The following is a 23,637-nucleotide window of genomic DNA, read 5'->3' on the forward strand; positions in this document are numbered from 1 at the left end:
CGTTCCTCTTTTTTCAAGACTGTTTTGGCTATTTTGGGTCCCTTGGATTTCCATATGAACTTTGGCATGCACTTGTTAATTTCTTCAAAGAAGCCACTAGGAATTTGATAGATTGGTTTGAGTCTATAGAGCAATTTGGGGAGTATTGCCATCTTAGCAATTTTAAATCCTCTGATCTATGAACACAGACTATCTTCCCATTTTTTTAGATCTTTAATTTCTTTCAGTGTGTTTTATTTTTCAGTGTATGAGTCATGTGCTTCTTTTATTAAATTTATTCCCAAGTATTCTTTTTGATGTTCTTTATAGATGGACTTGTTTTCTTAATTTCATCTTTGGATCTTTCATTGCTAAGTGCACAAAAGTACTATTGATTTTTGTATTTTACAATCTTGCTGAACTTTTTCTTGACTCTTTTTGCATGTCTTTGTATATCTAGAGCTTCCCCTTTCTTTGTAATAGTCACAACAGTGCATGGTATAGAAAGCTATAATTAATTTAACAAACCTCCACTGATTTTGGGCTGTTAGCATTTTTTTTTTCTTTCTTTCTTTCTTTCTTTCTTTTTTTTTTGCTGTTATTGATTGTGCTAAAAAGAACATTCTTTGGGCCACTCAACCATTCTGGGCATGTGTATCAAGTGCCCACTCTATGCCATGCACTCTCTGAGGCACTGGGGATACAGACAGTAAAAGAGTAAATGAGGTTTCAGCTTGGGAAAATCTCTGTGTAGAGAATAAAGCAGAGAGATGTGCTAGGGAGTAACGGATGTGCATTTGAGAGGAATTCTTTGAATTGAGAAGCCTGAGATTTCTCCAGATTTCTCTTGAGTCAGGATCCAACTGATGAAAGAGAACCCACTGTTGGAAGATTGGGAAGATTGTTCCAGGCACAGGGAATAGCAAGTACAAAGGCCCTGGGGTAGAAATGGGCTCCCTGTGTTCACCAAACAGAAAGCAAGCCACTGGGCCTGGAGAGCTGCCAAGGCCAGAGGAGAAGTGGGCAGGGACCAGACTGAAGCCGGCCTTGTAGGCTGAAAAGCCGTTTGCATTTTGTTATGAATGTGGAGAGAAGCTGCTGCGGGGGTGGGGGGTGGGGGTGGGGGGGTGGGAGGGGGGGCGTGGGGGGCGTCGGGGAGGTGTTAAGCAGGGGAATGATCTGATCTACTTTATGTTCTAAAAGAGATCACTGCAGTTGCTTAAGAAGCATTTATTTCCCCTGCCTTATTTCAAACACTATGTTCATCAAAGTGTAATTACTGGGTCGACAGGTTTGTGCATTTAAAATGTTCTAGATGCTGCCTGCTAAGTGTACCTCTCCCAAAAGATAGCTGTACTTTTTACTCCAAGGGCTTCACCTCTTTTTGTCGCCAGGGGCATTCAGGGTGAGGTGCACCTCAAGCTCTCACCCGCTTGGCCCTGGCACCCACCGTCTTGCTTCCCTTGTAGGACCTGCACCACTGTGTTTGCCCTGCAGCTCTGGTTCTGCTGCCCACCCCTTGGGTAACACGGGCACCCCGGGAACATGGCAGACGAAGACCTTATTTTCCGCCTGGAAGGTGTTGATGGTGGCCAGACCCCCCGGGCTGGTCACGACGGTGAGTCTGAGGCCGACAGTGACGATGAGGAAGGTTACTTCATCTGCCCCATCACCGATGACCCCAGGTCACACCAGAATGTCAATTCCAAGGTTAATAACTACTACAGCAACCTAACAAAGAGTGAGCAGTATGGCTCCAGCGGGTCCCCCGCAAGCTCCTTCCATTTTAAGGTGAGTGGACCACCCAGCTCCCCCCTCCCCCCCGCCCACCTGCCACAATGGATGGGGGAGTTGGGGTCTTCCCTGTGTTTCCAAATCCTGGGCAGCACTCTAAATTCTGGATTGGAGGATATACCTGTCAAGCTGGGAGGATTTTATGCCTTAAAACAAGTTTCATTACTTTAGAGCAGGTGTTTTTAAAATAGCTGCTGAGGACCCACTACTGGGTTGTGAAAACCTTAACCAACTTTTTAAAAAATGCAGGAGAACAGAATAGACTAGAGAATATGGGAGACCACTGCAAATTGTAAAGATCTTATTTTTTTTTAAGATTTTATTTATTTATTTGAGAGAGAATGAGAGAGAGAGAACATGACAGGGGGGAGGGTCAGAAGAAGAAGCAGACTCCCCGCTCAGCGGGGAGCCCGATGTGGGACCCCAGGATCATGACCTGAGCCGAAGGCAGTCGCCCAACCAACTGAGCCACCCAGGCGCCTGTAAAGATCTTATTTTTTGGAACATGTGCTCACACACGTTCACTCACATAAATGTGGTGACCCAGTTGGTAGTTGAGGGCCAAGCTCTAATCATGTAAATACTTGCATTTCACCCCTGATGTATATGTCTGTGGGTCCAGGGACATGATGTAAAATGTGGTTCTTCATGTTGGTTATGATCGAAAAAGCCCCTGCCTTAATACAACACTGTATGTAAACTGGAATTAAAATTAAAATCTTAATTAAAAAAATTTTTAAAAAACTGCTTGGAGTTGGGCATCCTTCTGAATTGAGGAAAAGGGTAATTATTTTGTTAGGGATTTGTATTCATACTACGGTAAAGCTGGTATAAAGGAGGGGGGAAAGGTGAACATTATTGGGCTTTTGAATCATAACTGGTGATGAAAAAAATTTCATTTAGTTAGTTAGTAGTAATCTCTTTGCCCAACATGGGGCTGAAACTCATAACCCCAAGATCAAGAGTCACGTGTTCTTCCAACTGAGCCAGAGAGGCGCCTTGAAAAAAATTTTAAACGCAGTAATGTTATCCTTATTTAATTTGATGCCCACCAACAGAAGGTATCTGTTAGTACTGTAAGCAAAATGCATGTTACCACTTTGGGATTGGGAATTGGAGCCATTCTTCTCTAACTTCAGAATTAATCTGTTTTTAGAAAATTAATAATTCTGGTTCTTGGACAGTTGGGTATTTTCTTCCTGTCAGAGCCAGAGTTCTAGATTAAATCTCTGTGGGGCAGGCAGCTCCAGAAACAGCCCTATGGGTCTGCTGTGAGGTTGGGGGGCCCCTGCAGGATCAGGTGGCAGCTTGTGTCTTGCTTTCCTGTCCTCAGTCAGCCTCTGAGACTCACGCCCAGCCCCAGGGAGGGCAGCGTGGCGAGGGCTGGGGAGCAGCCTGGCACTCCTGTGTTCACTGTGGGTCAGGGTGGCTTGAGGAGACACAGATCCCCGAGGCATCCTGTACCTGGTGTGAGGGAATCTGGGTGCCCGCGGGTGCTGGAGGGCCCAGGGCTCGTGAAACAGAAGCTAGCTCACCCCAGCTCCAAGGAAGAAGGGTATTTATTTCTTGGGACCCAGGGGGAGAAAGAACGTCTGGTCTCTCAGGGGACAGGTCTAGGAACCGGAAGGCAGCAGGACTGTCTCTGTCTGTCTCTCTTTATCTGTCCTTTATTCTCCTCTCCCTCAGTCTACACAGTGGGAAAATGGACCCCCGCTGGCCCCAGCACCCCCTCATTACTGCCCTCTCCATCCCAGTTGCAAGCAAGGGGGCGAATATCTGGTTGGCCCAGCCTGGGTCAGGCGTCCTCTCTCTGACCCAGTCCTTTGTGACCCAGGGTGTGAGATTGGGAGGGTCGGTGTCACAGAAGAAGGACTACTTCCAGGGAAGGAGGACCCTGGTGGCCTCCCAGTGGGGGCAGACCCCGCAGCTGCCTCTCCAGAGGAACTGTGACCCCAGTTGGGGCTTTTTGGAAGACACTGGAGGGCCCAGGAGCTGAAGGGTCTCAGACCCAGATGGCCAGTCCCTGACCACAAAATGTGACCACAGTGAATGAAGCCTTTAAAGGAAGCGCTGACTGAGTGTTCCAGTGAATGGAGGTTTGTCTGCAGGTGTGGCTTTGGGATGTGAGCCTCATGAGGGCAGGACACAGTGGCCTCTATCACTCATCCCTAGGAGCCATGCTCTGCACAGTAGGTGCTTCATCCAGAATCAGGGAGTGCTGAACTCACTGTGGGTGCTCTCTTGCCAAAGGACAGTATTTATGTAAAACATAAATCCTAGTGGGCCATTTGACAGTAATTATTAAAGTAAAAAATATATAGCTCAGATGGCAATTTGATCTCCAGAGAATCCTTCTCAGGCAAAGTGTTCCCGCTGGGGGTACTATTGGCATCCGGGACGGGACAATTCTTTATTCGGTGGGCCTGTCCCTTGTATTGTAGGATATTCAGCATCTCCGACCCCTGCCCGCTAAGTGCCATATTTCTCCCATTCCTTACGGCAAGCCAGAATGTTCCCTGCCATGTATTTACTAAGCCAACCTCAGTTTAGATCCAGTACCGAAGTATTTGTACAAGCGTTCAAATTTACATATTTAAAGATGTACTCTGCAGTATTGTTCGTAATAAAGAAAAAATGAAAAGAGCTCAAATGTCCATCAAGAGGGGCTTATTTATTTATTTTTGAAAGATATATATATATATATATATATTTATTATTATTAACTTACAATGTATTATTTGTTTCAGGGGTACAGGTCTGTGATTCAACAGTCTTGCACAATTCACAGCGCTCACCGTAGCACATACCCTCCCCAGTGTCCATCACCCAGCCACCCCATCCCTCCCAGCCCCCACCACTCCAGCAACCCTCAGTTTGTTTCCTGAGATTAAGAGTCTCTTATGGTTTGTCCCCTCTCTGGTTTTGTCTTGTTTCATTTTTTCCTCTCTTTAAGAGGGGCTTATTTAAATTTTAAACCATGGTCCTAAGAGAATACCGTATTCACATTAAAACAAAGATGATGTTTCTATGTGATTTGACTTGAAAACAGTGCCAAGATGTGTGTGTCTGTGTGTGTGTGTGTCTGTGTCTGTGTGTGTGTACACATTTGGAGGGAAGATCCCATGAAAAGCCATAAGGACAGGGGCGCCTGGGTGGCTCAGTCATTAGGCGTCTGCCTTCGGCTCAGGTCATGATCCCGGGGTCCTGGGATCAAGCCCCGCATGAGGCTCCCTGCTCAGCGGGAAGCCTGCTTCTCCCTCTCCCACTCTCCTTGCTTGTGTTCCCTCTCTCGCAGTCTCTCTCTCTCTGTCAAATAAATGAATTAAAAAAAAAAGAAAAGCCATAAGGACAGTATGGACATAAGTAGAATAAGAGATGGTAGCTATTTTTATTTTTATATACTGTTAAGAAAGCAAGTTGAAATATAATACAGTCCCACATTTATCAAAAAAATATACACACGTCTTAGTATTTACATAGCAAAAACTTGTATGGAGGAATTTGTACACAGTAGTTAATAGTGATTCTCTCTGTGGGAGAGGGAGCCGTTAGGGGGACTTTATCTACATTTTATCTATTTTTAAACATCCAGGACTTTTAAACTACACCTATGTATTACTTGTGTGCAGAAAAAGACTTTAGGAAGAAAAATAAAGCAAAACAGCCAGGTATACTTCCCCCTCCCAAACCAACAAATCAATAAATCGCCCCTCCTTAAAATTTCTACAAGGCATAGTTCAAAATCGTCACCGAAGATGGGCGCACTCCTGGTCCCCAGGGACCCTACTGGGCTCTGTTCACCCCATACCTCTTCCTGTTCCTGGAGTAGGTTTCCCTTTTCGCGCCTATGCCTGAAACCTCTTTAAACTTGGTGTCTCCGTCTGATCTGTTCAAGTGATTATTCTGGCCCCCTCAGGATGTGGTTTTAAGACGCCCTGCCCTCGCTATCTCTTGTGCATCCCCTGGGGCTCAGAGCAGACCTCTGCATGCCCTGTCATCCTCTGAGTTAGCCACTGCCTGCAAGGCTGGGGACTGATTGCACTTCCCATTCCCCGAACTTGGTCGAATGACCAGTTATGGACCAGATGTAACTCTTGGTTGCCCACCATCCTAGGTAACCGAAAGCAGGCTCTGTGGGGTTCATGTTGCCCAAGGCAGCTTCAGAGGGGGATAGCAGCTCAGTTTTCCAAACCTCACTCCTCCTGGCACTCCGCAAAGTGAAAGTGTTTTTTGTTTACTGTCGACATGGCAACCTGGGTTGTTCAAGCAAAATGGCCTCTAAAGAGGCACCACCCTGGCAGGTACAGGGCGTGTAGTGTGAACAGTCCAGTTCTGTCACTGTCAAGGCCAGGGCCTTCCGCCTAGTTCCCCGGGGGATGGTGGTGGAGTCATTCAGGGGGCCTCCTTGATAGAACATCAGGCAGCCAAGCAAGGATGTTTATAGAATTTGCCATAATGTGGGAAAGTGCTTCGGCTCTGGAGCTATATTCAAATAGCAGAATACAGAGTACAGTGACAGCTTTGTAAAACACACGTGCATGCGCGCGTGCAAACACACACACACAACAAGAACCTGGAAGGAAGTATATCAGCGCACCAACAGGGATTGTCTTTGGACAGGATCTAGAGTGATCGCGTTCCCTTTTTATGCTCTGTCATTTCTCCATTGTCTAAAATGAGCATATATATGCTTTTAATTTTTTAATAAAGTGGGAAATTTGGGATGCCTGGGTGGCTCAGTTGGTTAAGTGTCTGCCTTCAGCTCAGGTCATGATCTTGGGATCCTGGGGTTGAGCCCTGCGTCAGGCTCTCTGCTCAGCGGGGAGCCTGCTTCTCCCTTTCCCTCTGCCTGCCGCTCCCCCGCCTGTGCTCTCTTTCTCTCTCTCAAATAAATAAATAAAATCTTAAAAGAAAAAATAAAGTGGGAAATTTTATTTTTAAAAATTGTTTTCCTGGTCTGGGAGTATCTTGGGGATCGTTCCATATCAGCACATATAGATCACCTCTTTTACCTTTATTTATTTATTTCACCTCTTTTATTTTTCTTTTTTTTCAAATTTATTTAGGGGAGGGGCAGAGGGAGAGAATCCCAAGCTGACTCTGCACTGAGCATGGAGCCTGACGTGGGGTTTGTTCTCTTGACCCTGAGATCATGAGTCAGGTGCTTAACCAACTAAGCCACCCAGGCGCCCCTCACCTCTTTTATTTTGAGAGTGAATTGTATTCCGTCACATGATGTACATGGATTTCTTGAGCCAGCCTCCCTCTTTGGGGGACACTTCCATTGTTCCTCCATTTTTTTTCCTTTACTAACAGTGCTGTAATAAATCTCATATGTATATCTAAGCAAACTTTAAAATACACATATATTTCCTAATACGTAAATAAATATGTATACAAGGTAAAAAAGAATTCAAACTGTATCCAAGGTAGAGTGATAAGTAAGCCTCGCACTGCTGATCCCTGTTTCCCTGGGGCATGTCCTTCCAGAAACGTTCTCTGCATGTATAAGCATGTACATGTCTAGGACCCTCCCCTTTTGTATGGAAGTGTTAGTTGACTGCAAACCTGTTTTGTACTCTTGTAACTGTCTTCCCTTATTGGCACAGACGAGCCGACATCAGCTAGCACTAAGAGCTGCTGTGGGAAGAGCAAGCACCGCTCTGCCCATTTCACTCATTTGATCTGTACAGAAGGCCTGTGAGGAAGGGCGTAGATAGTAAACCTGAGGCTCTGACATCTGAATCACTCGATGCTCTTCGTGACTACAGCATGTGGCAGCTTATTTTGTTGTTGTTTCTTGACGGCTGAGTATCATGTCTGGAAGCCCCATAATGTATTGAGCCAGTCCCTCATGGATGGGTATGAAGGTCGTTTCCAGCCTTTTGCTACCACGAACAGCTCTTCCAAAAACATCTCTGTCCGTATGTCCTTGTGCCCGTGCATGGGCGCACCTGCCAGGTTAAATCCCCAGGGGTAGAATGACTGGAGCAATACGTTTAGAACTTGGCTGGGCATTGCCTTTCAAAGAGATTGCAAAAAGCGTCTGCCCTTGTGCTGCATGGGCACGCCTGCTCCCCACGCCCTTGTCGGAAGACTTTGGTGATTACACTTGTATTTTCAGCCCACCAAGGGTAGCTCTAACAGCTGGGTCAAAGGACAGCGATTACCCCAGAATGAGATGGAAATGCCAGCATCTGGTGATGACTCACTGGGAAGAGACATCCCTGCCCACCCCGAGCCCCAGGAAACCCCACCCTGGCAGGATTGGGCTTCTGTCCCTGCCCAGTGACCACAGGAAGCTCTCTGCACACCCAGAGGTGATGAACATTTTGGGGCTCTGTCCACCACTTTGGGAATGCAGAATCAGGCAGGGAAGCTTAGGCATCTAGCAATCCAGAAAGCTTTGGACCTCCAGCAAGATGAGGGCCTGCTGGGCAGATGAAGGAAAACGAGGGTCATGCTGGCCACCCAGTGACCTGTGTCTGAAAAACAGGAGGGGGCTGGGGAGACGCAAACCCAGCTGCAGGGACTCCTCTCTCTGAAATCTGTGCAGATGCTCAAATGCTCAAATCCTTTGTGGAAATGTCCTGTGGTACAAGGGGCTCCAATTTAATTTTACTTTGTAAATGTTTTTTTAGCAGCTTTGTTGCAATATAATTCATATAACATACAATTTATCCATTTGAAATGTCCATTGCGGCAGCTCTAAGTATATTTATACAATTATGTGTCCATATCACCACAATCAATTTGAGCCCGTTTTCCTTAGCCCTAAAAAGAAACCGCACATCTCTTAGCCATAGCCCCTCAGGATCCCCAGTCCACCCAGCCCCTGGCAGCCACTAATCTACTTTCAATCTCTGTGGGTTTGCCTGTTCTGGACAATTCATAGAAATTGGATTATATAACATGGGGTCTTTTTTGTGTGGTTTCTTTCACTTAGTGCAATGTTTTCGAGGTTCATCCATGTAGAAGCATGTGGGATTCAGAGCCAGGACTCTGATCCTGCTCAGATCCATGCTCAGTCGTCATTGCTGAATACTACCCCATTGCATGGATGTACCACATTTTTTTTTAAAGATTTTATTTATTTATTTATTTTTAAAGATTTTATTTATTTATTTGACAGAGAAAGAGCACAAGCAGGGGGAGTGGCAGGCAAAGGGCAAAGCAGACTCCCCACTGAGCAAGAAGCCCAATGCAGGACTCAATCCTGGGACCCTGAGATCATGACCTGAGCCAAAGGCAGACACTTAACTGACTGAGCCACCCAGGCGCCCCCGTTGACCCATGTTGGGTTGTTTCTTCCCTTTGGCTTTTGCAAATAATGCTACACAAATCGTGTGGACATGTGTTCATTTCTCTTGGTAGATACTTGGGAGTGCATTGCTATGTCATATGGTCGTATTCAGTTTGGTTCTCAAACTTCGCTCTCTTTTTTTTTATCGAACTTCTCTTTTGCAAAAGATTGGGGAACTGGGGCTCGACGGGCTTGGTCTAAGTTCTGGGTCCGCTGGTTCCTGGTTGCTGCAGGTCTATAGGCAAGCTTCCTCCTTGCTCTTAATCCTCGGGCACCTCCTCAGTGGACTGGGGAGCTGTCCTACCTGCCTGTTAGTGCTTCAGCACGGTTGCTGTGAGGTGCAGGCTGGGATTCTGTCTGGGCAGGGGCTTCCAGGAGGCAAGGGCGTTATGCCACCCTAGGGAATGTTATTGCTTTGCTGTTTGTTTTGTTTTTTTAAGATTTTATTTATCGGGTGCCTGGGTGGCTCAGATGGGTGAGCATCTGCCTTCGGCTCAGGTCATGATCCTTGGGGAGCCTGGTTCTCCCTCTGCCTCTCTCTGTGTGTCTCTCATAAATAAATAAAATCTTAAAAAGATTTTATTTACTTATTTGAGAGAGAGAGTGAGCACATATACAAGTGGGTGGAGGGGCAGAGGGAGAGGGAGAAACAGACCCCGCTGAGCAAGGAGCCCAATGCAGGGCTCGATCCCAGGAGCCCGGGATTGTGACCTGAGCCGAAGGCAGACGCTTAACCAACTGAGCCACCCAGGCGCCCCAGCTTTGCTGGTTATTATTTCCATCCTTCCCATCTTTTCCTTTCTAGCCCTGGCTCTGAATCCCACTGGTCACGGGAGACCAACAACAACTGCTCCTTTTGACAAAGAGAGATTTCTTTAGAACTTTTAGCTATATTTCTTTGGCAATCGTTTGCTTGATTGCTTATAAAAGTACTCCATGTTCCTGGCAGAAAACGGTGAGAGTGTAGATATAATTGCTATTGAGGTCTTAGTGTGTATTTTAGTCTTTTCTGTATTTCACGATAAATATAGACTTGACTAAATAGAGATTTTTATTACAATAATAAGATCATGTATATATGCTCTTCAGTGACCAGTTTTTCTTGGCAAACAAGAGATGGTGCATATCTTTCCATATTAGTAAATGTGGATCTAGTTCATCTTTTTTCTTAATGGCTCCCTGGCAGCCCATCATATGGATACAGCGCAGTTGCTGTAAGCATTTCCTCTTGTGGGATACCTAGGCAGTTTCCAGGTTTTTTGCTGCCATAGTCAGTGCTGAGTTTCCTGGAAATTGCATGAAACCTCTAAATGCATGCAGTTCTCTTCCCTAGTGAACAAGGAAGCAAGCAAGCATGCTTCCCCAATTCTCTCTGCTGCTTTTATGTGTCCTTGGTTATAGATTAACCCTTTGCTATCAGCCAGGAGGGGCAAGTCAGGCTGACACAGAGCTACAGTTTCTTAGAATCTGTGGAGAGGATCGTAGGAAAAAACATTGTATAACATCCACTGGCAGAATAATAGTTGATGTTTCAGGGAGGACTTAGGCAGCCTCCGGATGCTTCCTCATGTAAGATCGAAGGCCTTGATTGCTGTGTTGGTGGTAATAAGAATAGTGATGTAAAAACAGCACTAACAGCAGTAACAGTCTATGTGCCAAAGAAATTGCAAACACATTACCCGAACATCCGGCTTTACTGCTGGCATATTCCAGGAATTTGTTGTTGTTGTTGTTGTTGTTGTTGTTGTTGTTATTATTATATATTTATGTATTTATTTTTATTTTGTGCTCTCAGGCTTTGAAAAAACAAAGATTTTTCCATTCTCTAGGCAGGGTCATGGGTTTTCCTTTTTAGGGACCCCCACTGGGCCCCCCCATTCTGTGTAGGATAGCACACCAACAACTGAGTTTGAATCTTTATTTTATTTTATCTTAGTTTTTTAAAACATTTTATTTATTTATTAGAGCATGAGCGGGGCAGAGGGAGAGGGAAAATCAGACTCCCCACTGAGTGTGGAGCCCAAGGAGGGGCTCGATCCCGGGACCCCAAGATCATGACCTGAGCCCAAGGCAGACGCTCAAGCGACTGAGCCACCCAGGCATCCCTATTTTATTTTTTTTCAGATCTTCAGAACTAGAGAACATTGGAGCTAGTAGGGCCTTAAGAATCACCTAAACCCAGTGATCTTTTTTAACTTTGACTTACCCGTGTATTACCTGAAGGCTATTCAGTATGTTAACCTTCTCATAATAAAAACACACACACAACATAAAGCTGCAGTCTCTCTGACCAACTTCTTATCCTCCTTCCATTCCCAGAGATCCCCATTTTATATTAATTTGGGATAAAGCACTTTTCAGACCTCTTGCACGTAATCATATGTAAAGACACACTTACGTGTATTTGTACAGACACACTCATCCTTACAAATCCATAGTGCTGATCTGTGGGTTTCCTCCACCAGTAAATGGTGTCATACTGTTTACATTATTCACCAACTTCCTTTTTTCCCCCTCAACAATAAGTCTTAGAGATTGCCCACTCAATACCTTGATCTTATTTATTTATTTATTTATTTATTTATTATTTATTTATTTATTTATTTTAGTAATCTCTATACCCAATGTGGGGCTTGAATTCACAACCTCCAAGATCAAGAATCACGTGCTTTTCCGACTGAGCCAGCCAGTGGCCCAACACTTTGATTTTTTCAAGTAGGCTCCAATCCAAGCGTGGAGCCCGATGTGGGGCTTGAACTCACAGTCCTGAGATCGAGACCTGAGCTGATATCAAGAAGTCAGATGCTTAACTGACTGAGCCACCAGGTGTCTCGAACACACTTCTCCTTGATCCATTTTTTTTTAAGATATTACTTGTTTGTTTTAGAGCACGCAAGTGGGGGGAGGGGCAAAGGGAGAGGCCGAGAATCCCAAGCAGACCCCACGTCAAGCACCGAGCCTGATGCAGGGCTCCATCCCATGATCCTGAGATCATGACCCAAGCTGAAACCAAGAGTTGGACATTTAACCAGCTGAGCCACCCAGGCACCCCAAACCTTGATGATCTTAATGGCTTCATACTGCTATACCAAGTGTATAGAATCTTCTCCCTGTGAACAGGCAGGTTTTTGGCAGTACCTGAGCATTGTATAGCATTATAAGCACAGACCCATCCTTGGGCTGCTCACCTGTGCACACCTGGGGAGGTGATCAGGATCGCCGGGTCACAAGGCAGTGAATGTACCTCCAGAAGGCTGTCAGAGGTGATAGAACCTGCTTTCCCTCCCCTTAGTGTCTGAGAGGACCCACTTCTTTTTTTTTTTCCTTTTATACATATTTTTTTAAATTTTATTTTATTAGGTTATGTTAGTCACCATACTTCTCAGGCCTGCGTAAACACCTGTTTTTCTTAACCTGTTGGGTAAAACAGTACACCAGTGATTTGCAGCTCATTTCAGGGCTGTTGAACTGTAATGAGCATGTCATCTCAGTGAGCCCCTATTTCCTGGGCGGCGGGGGAGAAAACACATCTAGCCCAGGTGTGGGGGCAGGAAAAAAGTTTGGCCACTAATAGTCAAAACATTCTTCACTGTCTTTTGTAAACAAGGAAATGGAGGTTCGCACAGTTAGTCAGCTGTGGGCGGGAACCAGAGTGCAGGGAACGAATCTTCATCCAGGATCTTTTATATTGTGCTTTAAAAGAAAAGTCTGTTGCATTAAACCCATCCGTTGCCAACAAGGCATGGCACGATTCTTTTCTGGGTTTGGCAAAAAGTTAATTTTGATTCTGTGAAATAACACGCCCTCAAATTCGGAAATACTTTTTTCCTTGAATTTTTTTTTTCAGGTGGAGCACAGCCTCCAGCCAGGAGGCAGTTTCTGTTGATACTCTTCACTGAATCGGGGGGAGTCGGGGAGCGTTTGAGTCACTGGTTGAGAGTGCAGTGGGAGAGCCACGTGTCCGTCGCCCCGGGCAGGCTCAGAACACTGCAGGTCCCTGGACAGGCTGGGGTCAGAGTCTGTCTCTGCTGTTCACAGCTGCTGGAATAGGAGAGGAGACAGTGGTACTTTTTTTTTTAAGTACAGAGCTTCAGGAACCGTTTTAGTTGTAAATATGTCAGTGGTCTGGTTATTTATAACAGGGAAAAATCAGTGACAAGCTCAAAGTCTAACGGTGGAGAACCACAGGTGAACGGTGACGTCAGTAGTGAGTTAGCTATTCTAGCTGACTTGTAAATCATGATGTCATGTTTGTGTTTAAAAATGTAAGTGAGGAGGGCACCTGGGTGGCTCAGTCGGTTGAGCGTCGGACTCTTGGTTTTGGCTCAGGTCATGATCTCCTGGGTCGTGGGATCCAGCCCTGTGTTGGGACTCCACTCAGTGGGGAATCGGCTTGAAGATTCTCTCTCTCTGCCCCTCCCCCGCCTTGTGCATGCAAGCGAGCGAGCTCTCTTTCAAAGAAATAAATCTTTAAAAAAACTAAAATAAAAAAATATTTAAGTCATGTGTTCTCTGCCTCTTGGAGTGTCATTTAGGAGAAATTTTTTGGAGGAGCACTCCAAATTTGTACATTTTAAATGTGATCCAGCAATTACACTTCCAAGAAATATGTCCTACCAAGATCTTGCACAGTTGCATAAGGGTTTACATACAAGGGTGTTCACTTCAGGACTGCCTATACTAGGGATTATTGGAGAGAATCCAAATATCCATCAACCGAGGTTAGAGAAATACCTTAAGGTACATTTATACAATTATACGTCTTACAACTGCAGAAGGAAAATGGGGTCAACCCAGCCTGCCTGTACATACGACATGGAAGGACATCCAAGGCCCCGTGTTAAGTAGAGAAAAGTAAGGTACAGAGCAGAATGCGAGGGCTCTGGCCTGATGCTGTAGTCCTGTGTCAGCTGTGGTTTTCAGAGCAAGGAGTCAGAAAGTACTTTCACTTTCACATTCTGTAGTGTACGCTGTTTTTTACAGTAAGCAGATCATATATTTGGAATCAGGAAAATAATCAAGATCACTATATTTAAAGCCCCATGGGCCCACTCTCCCAAAAGACTGTAAATTGTTTTTATAATGTGATTCCAGTGGTACAAATAATGCAAAGCAAGGATCTGGAAAAGAACAAGTCCAAAGCATTGACGATCCTTGCTCTGGGTGGGGTGTGTGTGGCGGATTTGAATTTTGTCTTCTCTCTTTTCTGAATGTTTTCATTAAGCATGAATTCACTTCCACATTGGAAGAAAGAAATTCTGGGCTTTATTTTTGGGCTTCTCAGAGATTGGAATCCAAGCCCCAGTGAGGAAGCCTAGCCCATGTGAACTGTGTGTGTGTGTGTGTGTGTGTGTGTGTGTGTGTGTGTTTCTCAGAAAGCTCAGTTGCTCTACCTTTTCTCCTCTGAGCAGGATCCCAGCCATGAGGCTGAGGCTCAGGCCGGGGACACACTTGGGAAGCTTGGCTCCTGCAGAGCTAGTCCTGGTGGCTGAGGGATCCCGATGGCGGGTGAGGAGGTCTGGAATTGCTGTGGGTCTGCCACCCCCAGTGGTCAGCGCCCCCATCCAGCCACCTCCCCGTGGCTCAGGCCTCTGGCCTGGAAAGGAGTTTTGGCCTCACTGATCCTGCAAGATCAGGGCAGAGGTTCGAGTTCTTTAGGAAAAGAGCAGGAAGAGATTGCGACCCAGTGTGGGTGGAGGAGTGTTGGGAGGGGACAGGGACAGATTCCACCTTGGGATTATAAAAGCAATAAAATGAGCTTTTTAAAATAAGAATTGGGCTTGGGTGATTGAGAATCAGCCTAATCTCTGTAACATGCCTTGGTCATCTTTCCCAATGAGTACCCGAAAGCCCTGGTTCTCAATAGGTTTTGAAAGTTTGGGGGGCTATTTTTGGTCCCACAGTGATGCAGGAGCACTAAGGCATTGAGAAGGTAGAGGGCATGGATGCTAAAAGCCTGAAATGGGCAAGGCAGTTCTGCACGATGAATATTCCTGCGTCCCCAGGACCTTGGAATGTCTCATGGGAATCTGTTCCTAATCATCTGAGCCCAGAACTTAGTGCTCTGTTAATGTAAAGACAACAATATCTTTGGCGTGGTTGGAGATATTCTGAGTTTAGGAAGGTTGTGTTGTCTATGATTTTCTTTTAGGGCGATAAAATTGGGCATATTTATGATTTATACAATATTTACAAAAAGGTGATGTTGGCTCGGATAGGGTCCAGAATTCCCACTAATAGAGTAAGCGCAGTCTTTTGGAAGGGCTCCTTAGCATTTTAAATGGATATAATCAAAATATATTCAACCAATCCCCACAGATGGGCATTTGGGTGGAATTCAGTTTTGCACACAACGATGCTTCTTCTATATATATGTTTGCAGATTTGTGTATTTCTCTAGGATACGTTTCTAGATGTAAAATTTCTGGGTCAGAATACAGGAATTCACATTTTTTATCTCAGTACATTGCCAGGTTGCCTTTGGAGGAGGTTTAGACCCATTGATCCTATGGGATAGCACCTGTTTCCCCATATCCCAGCCAGCACTAGTTATGAATAGTCATTAAAATGTTTGCCAGTCTGGGGGTGCCCAGGTGGCTCAGTCGGTTAGGCATCCAACTCTTTGATTTCAGCACGGGTCATGATCTCAGGGTTCTGGGATGGAGCCAGGAGTTGGGCTCCCCTACAGAGCTGGGAGTCCGCTTGAGATTCTCTCCCTCTCCCTCTGCCCCAACCTCCACAAAATAAATGAATCTTTAAAATATGCTTTCCTATGTGTATTATGTTTCTTTGGTTTCATATGTCCCTTCTGCCCATGGGAAGGCTGTGCCCATGTGAGAACAAAAAGGGTCTTTTGGGAACTTTGTTTCTGAAACGATAATTATTGGGAGTATTTCTCTGTCACTGATGTTGTCTGCCTCCCCAGAGCTGGGAGACATGTGGGAAATCACGGGGCAGGAGGAGGCTGGGGCAGCACTATCCCACAGGCCCTGGTCTAACATTTCCCTTTGCCTTTTGCAGGAAGCTTGGAAGCATGCCATCGAGAAGGCCAAACACATGCCTGACCCCTGGGCTGAGTTCCATCTGGAGGATATTGCCACAGAATGTGCCATGCGTCACAGGTCGGCAGCTTGTCTGGGGGTGCCGTATGGCCCCAGGTCTCAAGGAGTCCTTGGGGGTATGGGTCCTGCTTCTGCTCATAATCAGTGAGGCCGAAGTACACGTGGAGGTCAAGGAGAAGGGAATAATAATAGTATCTGCCAATATTTGAGCATCTATGCATGCTTCAGGTGCTGCGCAAGATCTCCTTGACTCCTCAGGGTGGTCCTCTGACGTACCTCTTTTGTCAGGCAGGGCTGAGCCATGCTGCAGTAATAAATACTCCAGCGACTCAGTGCAGCAGTGGTGTACTTCTCACTTGAGTGAAGTTGGGTGAGAGTCCAGGGACCCTTGGGGGCCACTCAGGGATCCAGGCTTCTCCCACCTGTGGTTCCACTGTCTCATCATGTGGCCCCTACAGTTGCCACCAAAGGGAGAGAGAACACCTGGAGATAGCATGTGAGCTTTTTGATGCCTTGGCCCCGGGAAGATTCACAAAATGGAACTGTGAGCGTCTAGATTTCCTATTTGAAAAGATGGAGAGGAGTTATTTCAGGGGGTTTCAAGAAGAACAAAAATATAGCAAAACCCACAGAATACCACCACCAAGGATAACTATGATGAAGCTTTTATGTATTGAATCCATGTGACAGGCACTATTCGAAGCCTCTATGTGTGTGTATTCATTAAAAAAGCCTGAAGTAGGAATCATGTCAAGTATTTGGGGCCACTCTTGAGAATCTGATGAGGGCCATCCCAGAAAGTTGCACGCATATGTCTAATTTTGTGCATAGTATTAGAGGGCTCTTGGACCTATCCTGGAGTCCATCCCCCTGTCCTGTGACCTCTGTAGACCCCTCCAGTCTGAATGCTCTAAGCCAACACCGAGGTCCCATAATTGCCCCAGGGGAGATAGAGGTTTGCCCAGGGTTACCCGGGTAGTTAATAAGCTAACTTTCTGACTCAGTTCAGTGTCTTTCAATTAGTCAGAACTCTGTTTCAAATGCAGGTGACAGAAACCCACTTCACAGTGTTAAGCATAGAAGGGAATGTTTCACTTACACATGTGGGCTTCAGGTATGGCTGGTTCTAGATGCTCCAAGGACACTTTGGGCTTTGACCTCAGATTAGACTCTCTTGTATCAGTGGCACAGATGCCCCTGAGAGCCCCACATTTCATTTCACCCAATAGAAGAGGGTCTTTTCCTTCTCAAATAGTTTTAAACAAAAGTTCCATAATGGAATATCATTGGTCTGGCTTTGGTTATATGCCCCTCTCTGAACCAGTCAGGTGCCAGGGAGCTTTGCTTTGATTGGCCATGTCTGGATCACATACCCCAAGCCAGAAGGTGCTGGGGATCACTTCCACTTAGTCCACATATTCTGCGAATGGAGCCTGGTGGTTCCCTAAAGGGAAATTGGGGTGCTGTTACTGAAAGAAGAGAGACCAGTTGCTAGGCAGGCAGAAACGGTGTAGCAGCTTTCTGCATCTTTCTGCAACATGTCCCTGCTCCTGCCTGTGAGGAAATGGCTCAGGGCCTGGCATGCACCCCCTCCCCACTGCTGGAGACCCACATCCTAGCAGGCCCTGGGGGCCGTGCTGGCAGCTAAGGGGACCCCTTATAGGGCAGGGTATGGACTCTCTTTCTCCCTACCTATAAGGCCAGCATGGTGACTCGTTGGTGACACATGGCCTGCAGGCTGAGGACACTAGGTGACCCAGGGAGGCCCCTGGAAAAGGAGAACCCCCCCCCATGCTGAGCCGCCTCTGTGTGTCCTGGAGCTCTGTGGGGTCCAGGGACCAAGCCAAACAATTTCCCAACTGAAGTGGCTGCTGGCAGAGGGAGCTTAGGCTTCGATGGCTAGAATCGCCAGAAAATTTCTAAACTGGAAGTCTTCCTCCTCATTTTTGGTGGTGCAGGCCACCTCTTTGTTGAGACAGATTTCCCATTCACATGGATGGTACCCAGGCTGGCTAGGAGCAAGGCTCTGGTTGCAGCTGACCTGGGTCTGCATCCTGGCTCTCAGGCAAGTTACTCACCTCTCTGAGCCTCAGTGTCCCCAGCTGGAAAGTGGGCACCGTAACTGTACCAATCTCACAGAGCTGCTACAAAGTTCAGTTGAAGAGATCTATTTAAATGGCCTGCAGATAGTGAAGGCACAGTGACTTGGAGCAACTCTGACCTGTATGGTGTCAGCGGTTGTGAAGGACAAATAAGATCCATCTGATGTCTCGTATCTCCCCTGTCCCTCGACCTCTAGGTGCCTCTCAGCTTTCAGTCTTATTTGGAAGTGAGGGTAGACTGTTTTCCTTTACCTTGGTCTCTACATAGTAATAATAGTAATAATCGTTGCTGTTATATACTGAACACCAGAATTGTTATGGGCTGGTTGCAGGCAAGTTGCAGCTCTGGCCAGCATCCCTGCCCCCAGCCTGGGGGAGGTTACCTGCTAGGCCTCTGCTTGTCTTTCCCCATAGAGATTTCAGGCTCTGAGAAGCCTGTTCTCACCGAGCTGGGAGCCGTCTGGAGTCCATCCTGCCAAAGGGTGGGCCATGGCGGCCTCTGCTAACACTAAGAACACCTCAGCCCTAGGGGAGGTTTTAGAATTTAGGGATTTACTGAGCTGAAGAGCTCTCTCTACCAGGCAAATCTGTTTGAGGCCCAGCCAGGTCTAGGGCCAGATTTGCTCTGGGAAGGTTCCTAAGAAAGGAGAGATGGAAATGTTCTAGAACCTTCTCTGTCTCACTCTACCTTGGGTGTCCTCCAGCAGCCCCTTCCTTGGCTGGACTCAAGAGGCAGGGCCTCCCCTACCCTTTCCTGCACCAGGACACAAGCCCAGCTACTTGTGCTGGGCCTCACACAGGTGCCCGGCAAGATCGAGGGCACTGCCGTCTCCTGTCCTGGGACATGCTGTTTGTTGTGAAGACTGGTTAAAATAAGGATATTTATTTATTCAGTCGTTCATCCGACATGCGTGTATTAAGCTTCCACATGCACCAGGCCCTGCAGTGAAGAAGACAGACACGGGCCTGGTTTGTGGAGTTAGAGTCCAGTGGGGGGGGGGGGGTGGGGGCAGATGGGGAACAAGCTCACCCACAGCACAAGTGCTGGGCAACACATTGGAGAGGAAAGGGAAGGAGGTCAGTGTGTGTGTGGGGGTGTGCTGGGAGGGGAGGGAGAGTATCCACAGACCCAACCCAGGAGGTCAGCTGGGCCTGTGGGTAAAGTGGTCTTGATCCCAAGGGCAGCAGGAAGCCAGGAAAAGGCTTCCACTTTTAGCCACTGGGTAAGAGGGTCATGTTACAGATGCTGTGCCCTGGGGTGACTTCTCTCTGCAGGTACAATGCTGTCACCGGGGAGTGGCTGAAAGATGAAGTTCTGATCAAGATGGCATCTCAGGTGAGCCATCCACAGCCCTGTGGGGGCAGGGCTGAGTGCAGATTCTTCTTGAGCAGACTTCTGTCCCAGTTCCCTCCCCTTCACACTCACTTAATTGTTTTAACTTTGGGGCATTATATTTATATTATTGTGTATTTATTTTATTTTTTATAATAGTTTTTATTTATTTATTTAATTTTTAAGATTTTATTTATTTGACAGAGAGATAGAGAGCGAGCACAAGTAGGCAGAGCGGCAGGCAGAGAGAGAGGGAGAAGCAGGCTCCCTGCCGAGCAGAGAGCCTGATGCGGGGCTCGATCCCAGGACCCTGGGATTATGACCTGAGCCGAAGGCAGATGCTTAACCGACTGAGCCACCCAGGCGCCCCAATAGTTTTTTTTTTTTTTAATTTGAGAGAGAGAAAGCATGAGAGAGAGAGAGATCACAAGCAGGGGGGAGGGACGGAGGGAGAAGCAAACGCCCCGCTGAGCAGGGAGCCCAGTGCGGGACTTGATCCCAGGATCCTGGGATCGTGACCTGAGCCGAAGACAGAGGCTCAACCGACTGAGCCACCCAGGTGCCCTAGTTTTATTGAGATGTGATTCATACACCATGCAACATACCCGTTTGAAGCGTATGGGTTTGGTGGTTTTTGGTATAGTCACAGAGTTGTGCAACCATCACCATGATCGATTCCAGAATATTTCACCATCTCCAAAAGAAACCCCGTACTTACCCACCAGCAGCCAACCTCCGATCTCCTCGTCCCCAGCCCTAGACAACCACTAATTTACCCCTGTCTCTGTAGGCTTACCTATTCTGGACATTTTATATATTTATCATACATCAAAAGATGATCCTTGGCACTCTTGTCAAAAATCAATTGACTATAAATGTGTATATTGGTTTTTAAAAATTGCAGGTCACCACCTAAACCTGAGCCATAAGAGGGATTCAGTGGCTCGCAATCATCCTTTTGTGGGGGGGAAAAAAAGGAATAGACTAGAAAATGGAGCACTTCCTGCATTGTCAGAGGGAGGATGGTTGTGCGAAACTTTTTTTTTTTCATGTATCACACCCTCAGAAAAGGGTATGGCTTGATGAGTTTCACAAAGTGAACTCTCCGTATAACCAGTGGCCCCCTGAAGCCCCCCCTCCCCTGCCTGGTCACTGCTCCGTTACCCCAAGGGTAAGCACCAACACGGGATCTATCATCTGGGAGTAGTTAATCTATTTGTGTTCTCCCTATAAATGGAGCCATGCCGTATGTATGCTTTTGAGTATGGCTTTTTCTGCTCAGCATTTTGTCTGTGACGTTTGTGCTTGGTTTTGCTAGCCCTGTAATATATAGAATAATATAGAATAATAGAACAACAGAATATATTTATTCTCGTTGCTGTATAGTATCCCATTGAGTGAGTAGACCTGATTGATTTATCCATTATACCGTTGATGGACATATAGGCTGTTTCCACTCTTTTTCTTTTCTTTTCTTAAGATTTTATTTATTTACTGGAGAGAGAGGGGTGGGGAGGGACAGTGGGAGAGGGTCAAGCAGACTCTGCTGAGTGTGGAGCCAGACACGGGGCTCGATCCCACAACCCTGAGACCATGGCCTGAGCTGAAATCAAGAGTCGGATGCTTAAGTGACTGAGCCACCCAGGCTCCCCTCCACTCTTTTTCTATTATAGGAAACAAAAGCAGGGCTGCAAAAACATTCTTTGACGTGCATGGTTACCCCTATAACATCTCCACCCCCTTGGGGTTCCTCTCCTCAGCCAGGGTTGGGGGAGGGTGGTCTTGTCATCCTGAAGCCTCCAAGGCTAGAAGTTCGGTCAGGATTTAGTGCTGGGGTGACAGAGGGAGGGCTCAGGAATTTTAGGATTGAGATGAGGTCCAGGCACCCATTTGGTGAGTGATGTCCAAGGGGAGAATCTCTTCCTGACTCAGGACTGCTTCTGGGTGGGGCATGGGGCCTGATAACCCTCTGTATGGTGTCTTTCAGCCCTTCGGCCGTGGAGCGATGAGGGAGTGCTTCAGGACGTAAGTGACTCAGCCTGGTTCTCAGGGGCCCTGCCCAGACTCCCTGGGGCTCCTAAGAGTGGGGGCATTGCAACATTTCTGGCCGAGAAACCGAGACAGCAGCCTCTGCTTCTTGTGGGCCAAGCATCTCTCTGTTTGGGCTCCATCAGACCACACGTTTGCCCTGGCTGTGGGGATGGGCTCAGGGAGAACATGGAATATCCCACTAACCTCCACTCTGGTGTTTGGAGGCCAAAAGATGTGGGATAAGAGAGCTTTAACAGTGTCCCTTAAGCCTCTTCCCAGCTTTTTGAAGGATGCAGTGGGTCAGGCTGTGTTCCTGGTGGACCCAAGTGCCCAGGTAGGCCCTCTGCTATCTACCCTCCCCCCCCCCCCGCCAGGAAGAAGCTCTCCAACTTCCTGCACACTCAGCAGTGGAAGGGGGCCTCCAACTATGTGGCAAAGCGCTACATCGAGTCCGTGGACAGGGACGTGTACTTTGAGGATGTGCGTCTACAGATGGAGGCCAAGCTCTGGGGAGAGGAGTATAATCGGCACAAGCCCCCCAAGCAGGTGTGTGGCACCCCTCCCTGCCACCTCCCCACACAAGGGACAGAGACTGGACACAAAGGCAACAGTGATGCCGGTCACAGGTCCCCTTCATGGTCTTAACAGCAGCTAGTAACAGCCATCATCTATTGAGCACAATCCACTATATGCAAAGAGTCATTTATTCCTAAAAACAGAGCTCTGAGGTTGTTTGAGGTTAGAATGTTTTGATCCCATTTACAGATGGGATCTGTTAAGTCAGGGTTTTTGTTTGCAAATGTTAGAAATGTGCTCAAATGGGCTTCATGCTAACGAGGAATTTATTGCCTCATGTAACTGAGAAATAGCGCTGGCCACAGGTACGGCTGGATCCAGGACCAAACAGGATGTTGAAAATCTTCCCCATCTCTTCCCCAGCCTTGGTGTTGATGGCGTGTGGGCCGCAAGCAGCTGCAGGCTCACTTCCTGTCTTCTCAGAAACCTTGGTGGGAGGACAACACCTGTTTTCCCAGAAGTTCCAATGAAAGTCTCAGAACTGGGTTTCATTGGCTCTGATTAGGTCAGGTGCCTGTTGCTGAGCCAATCACAATAGCCAGGGGAGGGAATATGCAGATTGGGCAGGCCTTGAGCCTTGTGCTCACCCTTAGAGGCAGCAATGTGGGTCCTTCCCCCAGACTATGCAGACTGAGATTGGTGGCTCCAAGAAAAAGCAGAAGGAGGGGAGAATGGATAGCGTGTCTGCCCCTGGGGAGCCCCAGGCTCAAAGGGGTTAAGTGACCTGCCCAACAGGCAGGAAAGGAGCCAGGGCTCAAAGCCAGGCATTCCAGGCCCCTGCCCAGTTGGCTCCTTCAGTTGAGCCCCCAGGTTGTTTAGTGACCCTGGGCCAAGCAGAGTTTCCTGTTGCCTATGGGCATTTGAGAAACAACCCTCCATGTCTCTGCCCTGCCCAGATTCACAGCTCAGCTTTCCCACTGTTTGAACACATACATGACAACATGGTACTGTCTCCTGGGTGCCTCGGGAGAGCCGCACCTCCAAGAAACCAGCAGAATTTATCGAGCACCTCTTGTTTGTGTGGCCCTTGATTAAGTGCACTTGGGGTAGACCCAGGAAGCCATAGTCCCCACCCATGGGGTCTGTGACCTCCTCAGTAATTTGCTTCGTATCATCCTGGCCTCCTTTCTCTTCCTCCCTAAGCTTGTTCCTGTCTCAGGACCTTTGCTCTGGCTGTGTCCCCAGCCTGTATCATTGTTGTCATTCCCCCCCACCCCGCTGCAACCCCAGCCCCATCCTTGCATGTTGAGCACCTTCTCATAGTTCAGGTCTCAGCTCGTATGTCACCTGTTCAGCAAGGCCACCCCAGGCCATCCTAAATGAAGGAGCCCTCCCACTGCTGTCCTCTGTCAGGTCATTCTGTCAGTTCTAGTTTCTTTCGCTTGGAGCAGTTAGCGCTATCTGAAAGAGTCTTGTTCCTGTAGTTAATATTCTGGTTGCCTCTCTCTGCCAGGAGCA

The 23,637-nt window shown here is 47.2% G+C and overlaps 1 protein-coding gene across 1 annotated transcript in view; it reads left to right on the plus strand.

The window, feature by feature from the left end:
* EEF2K (eukaryotic elongation factor 2 kinase) overlaps positions 1-23,637 on the plus strand; it is a 60,382-nt gene that overhangs the window by 13,198 nt on the left and 23,547 nt on the right. The window contains exons 2-6 of the mRNA XM_028090384.2: positions 1,449-1,770; positions 16,097-16,197; positions 19,515-19,575; positions 21,560-21,597; positions 21,978-22,149. Coding sequence (XP_027946185.1) covers positions 1,525-1,770; positions 16,097-16,197; positions 19,515-19,575; positions 21,560-21,597; positions 21,978-22,149 — 618 coding nt within the window. The 5' untranslated portion in view covers positions 1,449-1,524. The remainder of the gene's footprint in view (positions 1-1,448; positions 1,771-16,096; positions 16,198-19,514; positions 19,576-21,559; positions 21,598-21,977; positions 22,150-23,637) is intronic.

The sequence above is a fragment of the Eumetopias jubatus genome, unplaced genomic scaffold (assembly GCF_037043125.1).
Source record: "Eumetopias jubatus isolate StellerSeaLion01/CBP00866 unplaced genomic scaffold, mEumJub1_p1.0 scaffold_12, whole genome shotgun sequence".
NCBI lineage: Eukaryota > Metazoa > Chordata > Mammalia > Carnivora > Otariidae > Eumetopias > Eumetopias jubatus.